General features: G+C 37.8%; 1 protein-coding gene and 1 pseudogene across 1 annotated transcript; both read right to left on the minus strand.

Moving 5' to 3' along the window:
- LOC109831583 lies at positions 5,193 to 6,584 on the minus strand (annotated as a pseudogene).
- On the minus strand, positions 6,395 to 7,147 carry LOC109831584 (polynucleotide 5'-hydroxyl-kinase NOL9-like). The gene is made up of 2 exons (XM_020398928.1): positions 6,873 to 7,147; positions 6,395 to 6,779 (listed from the first exon to the last, which is right to left on the minus strand). The coding sequence occupies exons 1-2, from the start codon at positions 7,013 to 7,015 to the stop codon at positions 6,419 to 6,421; spliced, it is 504 nt and encodes a 167-aa protein (XP_020254517.1). The 5' UTR covers positions 7,016 to 7,147; the 3' UTR covers positions 6,395 to 6,418.

An 8,790-nucleotide genomic window follows, 5' to 3' on the forward strand; every position in this document is an offset into this window, starting at 1 on the left:
TTAGTTTCACTCTTCAGATTCTTGAGGTGGAGATCCCACTTCAAGTCTAATTTTTAACTAGAGATAGAATATAAAATTCTTCCTCTTCGATTTTGGGAGATAGAATAAAAAAATTTTCCTCGCCTATTTCGGGTTCGTCTTTGCCTCAAGAGAAGACACCATCCTTCAATTCTATAATCCGTGTCTTACACGCACGGGGAATTTTATCCTGAATCCTAAGTAGGGATAAGTTAACGCCTAACACGCGTTGCCGGTTTAGTCTTTCACCGATTGAAGAAGACACCAGAATCTAAGTCTGGGGACTTTTATCCCGAAGCCTAAGTAGGGATAATCCATTGCCTAACACGCGTTGTCGGTTAGTCTTTTGCCGTAAAAAGGACAAAAGCCCACATATTCAATATTGTGACAGGCCGTTATTAATAACGTAAAAATCCGCGCCTTACACACGTGGGGAACTTTATTTCGACTCCTAAATAGAGATAAGCCTACGCCTAATACACGTTACCAGTTTAGTCTTTCACCGATTGAAAAAGACACCAGAATCCAAGTCTTGTGAATTTTATCCCGAAGACTAAGAAGGGATAAGTCAACGCCTAACATGTGTTACCAGTTTAGTCTTTCACCGATTGAAAAAGACACCATAATCCACGTCTGGGGAAGTTTATCCCGAAGCCTAAGAAGGGATAAGTCAGCGCCTAACACGCGTTGCCGGTTAGTCATTAACCGTAAAAAAGGACAAAAGCCCACATATTCAACATTGTGGCACATTGTTATTAATAACACCATAATTCGTGTCTTACACGTGCGGGGAATTTTATCCCGAATCCTAAGTAGGGATAAGTCAACGTCTAATACACGTTGCCGGTTTAGTCTTTCACCGATTGAAAAAGACAGCAGAATCCAAGTCTGGGAATATTATCCCGAAGCCTAAGTAGGGATAAGTCAACGCCTAACATGCGTTGCTGGTTTAGTCTTTCACCGATTAAAGAAGACACCAGAATCCAAGTCTGGGGATTTTTATCCCAAAGCCTAAGTAGGGATAAGTCAGCGCCTAACACGTGTTGTCAGTTAGTCCTTGATCGTAAAGAGACAAAAGCCCACATATTCGATATTATGGTAGGCCGTAAAGAGGACAAAACACCAAAATCCGCATCTCACACGTACGAGGAATTTTATCCTGAATCCTAAGGAAGAATAAGGAAACGCCTAACACGTGTTGCCAGTTTAGTCTTTCACCGAATGAAAAAGACACCATAATACAAGTCTGGGGACCTTTATCTCGAATCCTAAGTAAGGATGAGTCAACGCCTAACACGCGCTGTCGGGTAGTTTATTCCCGTGACGAAGACGAAGTCTATGTATTCAAAATCATAGCACCAAGTCTAAGAGAATTAGCTTTCTTAGCACGACGTCACATGTGAAACGGGTTTTAATAATTCACATGCTAGCCCGACTCAAACAGTAGTCGGTAAAAGTACGTCAAATCCATTGATGGCTGAGGATTGGACAAAAATCCTAAAGTCTACGTCTAATACACGGCGCCGGGTAGTCTATTCCTATAAGAAAGACAAAGTCTACGTGTTTAATATCGTAGCATTAAAATAGTTAACTCTTTTAGCACAACGTTACTTGCAGAACAGACTTAAACAATCTGCATGCTAGCCCAACTCAAACGGTAGTCGGTAAAGACTCATCAAACCTGTTGATGGCTGAGAGTTTGCCAAAAATCCTATAAATATGAGAGTCATTGACGCACCAGCTCCATTAGTTGGTCTCGTGACTTAAGAATCCGATAATTTTAAGATAAGATCCATACATGCAGATGAATCAGTTTTAATAATTGGTCTTGCAGCCTCGACATTTGGGACCGCCATGCTCCAATACCTTAAGAGCTTAAACTGTGTATACTCCAATAAACGTACGAGTATAAACTGTGTCAACGACGATCGATGCGAAACCCTAAGGTCAACGCCGGTCAACGTGTAGCCCTAGGTCAACGCCGGTCAACACGTAGCCCTAGCTCAACGCCAGTCAACACGTTGCAAGAAAAGTCAACACCAGTCAACACGTAGCTCTGAGTCAACACCGGTCAACTCATTGCGACGAAGATAATTAGTTCAAAGTAAACCAATGACACAAGCCAAAACCAACTTACCAAGTTTGACTCAAAACTTCGACGATGGACAGACAAAAACACAGCGCTGCAAGAACTTCAGCTATTTATCAAAATAGACTGAAAATCAAAGAAGTCAAGAATCGAAGCTAACTACAGGTCCTTTCACACCAACTGAAGGTTGGACCGATCAGATTCAAAGTATATCAGGCTCTTCTATAAAAGAAACGAGACTGAAACACTTTGGAGGGGGTATTTATAGGCGTTAAAAATTACCCACAAATCCCCACACGCGGCTCAAGATAGAGAAAATATGATGAATGTCGCTATCTGAGTCACAAAAGCTTATTTGATATCGACAAGCGCATGAAGTGAGTCGACTGACCGTGTGAAGCAATAGAACTTCAGAATAACCAAACACGAACTGATCGGGAGCTATGCGTCGCTTACAAAAGATGAAGCACCCCTCATGTCCTATCTACTTCACATGTGATTCAACCATGGGAGCTTATAGATCTCCTCGTTAGCTTCCCAAAGCATCTTGAACCTCGTAATTCCGAGTTCGGACGATGAAGATACGGCAAAAACGGATAGAACGCGCGAAACCAAATTCAGGCCAAAGTTTGGCCGAGACACCAAGTGGTGTCTCGGCCAAGGCTTGACCGAGACACCCACAAGTGTCCGCAGCCTAAAAATACTATTTTTGGCAGATTTAAGCTGTTTTTTAACCGTTAACCGTCTGGATTTGTTCCAACTGATAAGATATCATCCAAGAACGTGGTTAAGTGGTTACAACTAAAGATAAGAGTGAATCAGTCATTCTTATCTGAAAATAGGGCTCCTGAAGCCTACAAATACAGCCCCAGGGCCTTTATTTTTTCAGATCTGGAATTCTCGAGCGTTGGTGAAGCCCTGTGAAGATTGAAGGAGCATGAATTTTAGAAGAGAGGAGGAGGTCGGATCGAGTTCATCGGCATAAATAAGAGGAGCTCGTCAGATTTACACTTCCCGGTCTTTTGCCTTGAGATTTCCCTGTTGCGGTGATCTCGAGAAGAGTGATTATCTCGCTGTTGTCGAGATAATTGTTTCGGCTTCCTAATTCCTTCGCGAGTCAACGAAACTCCGGATCTGATCTGATCGTTTGGTGGTCCACAGATATCAATGTCCCTGTCACAGGCCAAGATCCCACACAAGCAACGGGCGATAAACACCCGTTGCGCTGTTTGACGAGAGTTCTACTTTCTTTTGTTTTCATTGTATAAGGGTCTTATAAAAAGACTAACTTTTATTTTTATTGTAACGTTTAAAGTTATAATGAACACCACAATGAATACATCAACTTTCTCCCCAAACAATGCTCTATGACAATTCTAGTTTTCTCTTGTTTTATTTTTTCATCACTTGGACCACTACAAATTGATTTAAGTCTAGCTTGCATTCTCCTCATGAACATAAATACTATAGCAAAAACAGATAGTGCATCCCCTTGAACCATGTTAACAACATTTTGTTCTTTCATCAATCGCCATCACCATCTATCTACGATACAAACATCAAATTAAAATAATTTATATTGCAAGCAAGCATCCATGAAAGTAATGGTAATAATGTAAAGGGTGAATAAACAACCAACCGTATGCAATAACAATAACCAAATCACCCATGAAATGAAATCAATTTATGCTAAGGAGTAACTAAATATCTCACTTTGTACATGTCTTAATACTACGAAGAATAAATATAAAAAATCCCAAATTTTTACCCATATCTTAATTGATTAACCATAATGTTGCATCTTTGGTTGAATTGAACTCTAAGCAGCCGCTATTTAGCTTTCAAACTGTGGTGTCAACAATAATAAATATTCCATTACAATACAACAGCAAAGAGAGTAGTGAACAAAAGCAAGAATAAAATCAGTGATAACTAATTGAAACTAGATAACTAATTGAAACTAGATAAAAGGAAATCAACCAATTCTGATTTATGAGTTCTTTATAAACAACTTTAGAACTAATCAAATTGGAAAAGTTTGTCAATTTAAGTTTTAGTTCATAAATTCTGTTCTTGTCAATTTTAATAACATAGCCAATAATCACATTCATAGAGCAAGTTCACATAATTGAAATCATCATTTGCTAAATACATCAACCTCCAATGATTGAATAATCTAGGAAGGCGATTACCATTCTCTAATCATCAATTGTTATTAACTGTAAGTACCCCACAATCGAGTGCTATACTTTTCTCAGAGAGAAGATTATTTCAAAGAGCAAATTTTTGTTAAAATTCTCATTGAGGCATTGTATTAACTAATGTTTATTTAGAATGAGCAAAATAATGAGGAAATTGTGTAGAAAATCAACAGCTAATGGACTAGGCTAGAAAATCAACAACAAAATCAATCACATTTGAAGTATATGTGCAAACTCAATTAAAACTCACAAAATTTCAACTAATTTGACTGGGTGAGGAAATTTAACATGTCTCAATCAAGGTCTGAAATCTCAAAAATAAAGAAATTGTAAAATACAAAATTTATCACAATAATTTCACTAAAAAGGAAGAAATTGTACCTTAGTTTGATGAATTTGCACAAATCAAACACCAAGAATAATGTTTCTTTATGATCTAGCAAAAATCATAAATCTGAGGAACAAAGGCATGATAAACCAACAAAATCATAGATTAAGCAGAAAATCAATAGCTCAATAAACCCACGATGATCACAGAGGAACCGAGGTGCGAAGAGAGTGAATAGAATGAGGGAAAGTGACGATAACCCTAGCATTCAAGAACTTTTCCCAACGGTTGAAACCGTTGGGGCAAATCATGACCCCAACGGTTAGAACCGTTGAAACCGTTGGGGCAAATCATGACCCCAACGGTTAGAACCGTTGGAGCTAAAAAACGATCGTTGGGAAAAATTGCGTTGGGGACCCAACCCCAACGGTTGCTAAGTTTGCCCCAACGGTTGGAACCGTTGGGGCAAATATTTGCCCCAATGTTTCCAACCGTTGGGGCAATTAGGCAAATCAAATAAAAAAAATACCTGACTGTCTTCAAAAGCATACACAGATTCAATCAAAAATTATTGCCAACCTACTTAAGATCAGTCTTATTTTGTTCATTACATCAAGAATGCCAAATGCAGCTGGATGCAGAAATCCTGCTTTTGCTTTCATGTAAGAAAAAAGTTACTGAAGAAGTTTGAGTTCTGAGAGGTTGATATTGAATCAACATACATCAATACCCGAAATGGTTTCTTTATCTCACACGAACGAGGAGACATGATTATAAACTTGAAGGAAGAAAACATACTAATATATTCACACTTATTCCCAAGTACTTCATCCATAATTTTTCAAGGTTTTGGCCTGTAACCATGTGGGTTCTTGCTTGCCCACATCCACTGGTCTCTGCACATCTCCTCTGTGCCATACTTCGCTCTACAAGTTGCATAAAAATTTTGAGCGTGATTCTTAATAAAATAAGATAAAGATTATTCGAAGTGAAATAAGAAAAAGAAATTTATGAAGAACTTACTTCCAACCAAGTTCTTTGAGAGCTTTTTCAGTGGAGGCGTAAACAGCTGTGGCATCACCTGGCCTCCTCGGACATAACTTGATAGGGATTTTCTACAGTTGAAGAGATGAAGTACAAGAAATGAGCCAATTCACGAGTTGGGTATACGTATTAAATATACAGGTCGAGATGGAGTGACCATTTCAAGCAACTCACCTTTCCAGAGGCCTTTTCAAATGCACTGACCATTTCAAGCATAGACGTCCCACATCCATTCCCCAAATTATAGGCGACACAACCTGGAAAATATTTCAAACCCAAATGTGTAAAGAAAAATTCAAAAGAAAAAGATGGGTACATATGTTTGTGTGAGATAGAGATAGAGATAGAGAAGGAATGAACCTATGTCTTTTGTGATAAAGAGTTTTCTGAGAGCTGAAATATGGCCATCAGCTAAGTCCATCACATGAATATAATCACGAATCTAATTCAGAAAAAGGAAAAGAGTTAAAACAACCAGATAAGTAAACGGTTATCCACTTAAGAGAAATGTTCTAGGGAAAGCCAGTACTTACAGCGCTACCATCCTTTGTTGGGTAATCATGGCCATACACGTTCAACTCAGGCAGCCTGCCAACAACAACTTGCTGAATGTAAGATGGGATCTTCACCAATGTGACCACTTTCATGTGCTCCCACAGGATTAAAGTATCTCAACAGGATTATCCTCCATTTTGGATCTGCCTTTTGAATATCACGAGCTATTTCTTCAAGGAAAAGCTAATGCACCTGTAATAAACAAGCAGGAGCTTCGAGACAACCTTTTAAGATAATAGAGTAGCACGTACCAAGTCCAACACAATTCGGTGAGGCATTCTCAGGCGAAGGAGGGATTGAAGCACTGATTCCTAAGCCAACAATCTTAGCTTTCAAACTGTGAGAAATGTTATCATTGCCCTCACAGTGGAGTTCAATAACTCTGATTCTTGAAAGAGAGATTTCATGAGCAGGAGCAGAAGCCAAATTACGAACAAGATCTTTGTATGTTGCAATGGCTAGCTCTCGTGGAAGACACTGCCTAAAGTATGCAATTATACGAACGTCTCTGAGAACATGTGCAGCATCCTTGCGCATTGACACACTAAAAAGAAAAGAAGAACATAATCAGTACTATTTTTTTTTGCATAAGATCAATATTTCATAAATAACATAGATTCTTCAACAGAAAGTTTACCTAGAAGAGTCCTTTACTGCAGCACAAATTTCAATAAATAACATAGAAAGCAACATAGATTCTTCAACAGAAAGCAACATAATTATAAATGTAAAAATCAAGTAAGATGAAACCGGACTACTATAAATGAAGTAAATACTCATGTCAAGAGGAATGAAAAGCCAAAAGGAACAATGAAACTCCAAGTCATGTAATGGAAAAATAAAAAGTCAAGTGACTCGTATTTATAAGGAAAAAATAACAAAGTCCTGCTACTATAAATGGAATAAATACACAAGTCAAGAGGAATGAAAAGCGAAAAGAAACAATGAAACTCTAAGTCATGTAATGAAAAATTAGAAAGTCAAGCAACTCATATCTATAAGGAAGAAAGAATAAAGTCAAGCAACAGCATTCACATTCAATCAGTCTCAGGTCTTGAGATAATTTGTACAAACTACAAACAAAATCAGATATCTGTGCAATGTACAGGGGAAATATGCACTTGGTGGCTCGGAGATCAGATATCTGTCAAACGCCAAAGTTCTCTTCTCCCACTTTGCGGAGGCATCATCTGATATATTCAGGTAGAAGATTATTCCGAGAAAATGTGTAAACATTTCAATAGCAGACATAGATGACAATTGTTAATCCCTTAGTGTTGGTACCAAAAATTTTCCCACATAATTTAGGTCCAATTATTGAGTCATCAAGCAGATTTAATTTAGGTCCAATTATTAGAGCAACATCTCACATGCTACCATTGTAAAACTTGGATTGCTTCAGGTTATGAATGGCCACTAAATGAAAGGAGAGGCCATTGAGAATTGACAGCCACTATTATCTCTAGGAGCACAAGGCTATTAGGTTAATTGGACGGTACAAATTGGAGTCACATCAACCAGTAAAAGGGAATTAAAAGTAACAATTATATGGAACACAGTATGTAACATATCACATACAACAACTGCATAAGTTGCTTCACTGACCTGGTTAGCGCCTAGTTCAACTCCAATCTACAATTAATGTACACAACACTGACGCTTATCTTCCCAGTCACAACCAATGCACACTGTTGGGTTTTCTTAGCTCAATTAATTTAGATATCTAGACTAGTGATCTCTTGTAGACATTTATATAGAAGCCTGGCAAATGTCACTAAGAAGTCTACAAATATTTAAGACATACATGAGGATTTAGGTATGAATTTAATCACAGTTTCCATAAATGTGAAACTTGCCTAGTGCATCAAATATTCATTGTGTATGAAATTTTCACTAGGCTTCTATGGTGAATTTGATGTCTATGAAGGTTAGTCTCATGCATTCAAGAAAATAAGTCATCAATGGGTCATAAGAAAGTGGATAAATCAAATTTAACACAAGCAGTCCAATTTCAATGATACTAATGGTGCATCATTTAGCTTACTAGTCACGCATGAGATTAAGATCATATGAGCTACTACAATTTTTTTTTTCCAACGTAGATTACATGTGCATATTAGTCAATAAGAGGCAATGATGCATGCCTCACTTACAGATGAAACCATTGACCTTGTCCAAAAATACTGGGGATAAATCATGATATGACCACTCACTTCATATGTTTGTCCAAACGGACAGTTCGAACACTTAAACCATAAAAAACGTTGAGGTCTAATTCACGTCAAAAGATTAATATCCTGAATTGAGCAACACACCGACATAGATGGCAAATGTGGTCCTCAAGGTGATGTATTATTCACCTGTTAATACTTAATAAGCTTGACCTTGTTGGTGATTTGATTCTAAGCCTGACCAACAAAGATGTGATCTGAAGGGATATTAGTTTTATTTATTTCTCATTCCAACTGGTATAAGCAAGGAATTAATCATCAGCAGCTTAAATAGCAAACAATTTAGATAAGCTCATAAAGAATTATGAGACTTGACAACTAAAG

The sequence above is a fragment of the Asparagus officinalis genome, chromosome 2 (genome assembly GCF_001876935.1).
Source record: "Asparagus officinalis chromosome 2, Aspof.V1, whole genome shotgun sequence".
In the NCBI taxonomy this organism is placed as follows: Eukaryota; Viridiplantae; Streptophyta; class Magnoliopsida; order Asparagales; family Asparagaceae; genus Asparagus; species Asparagus officinalis.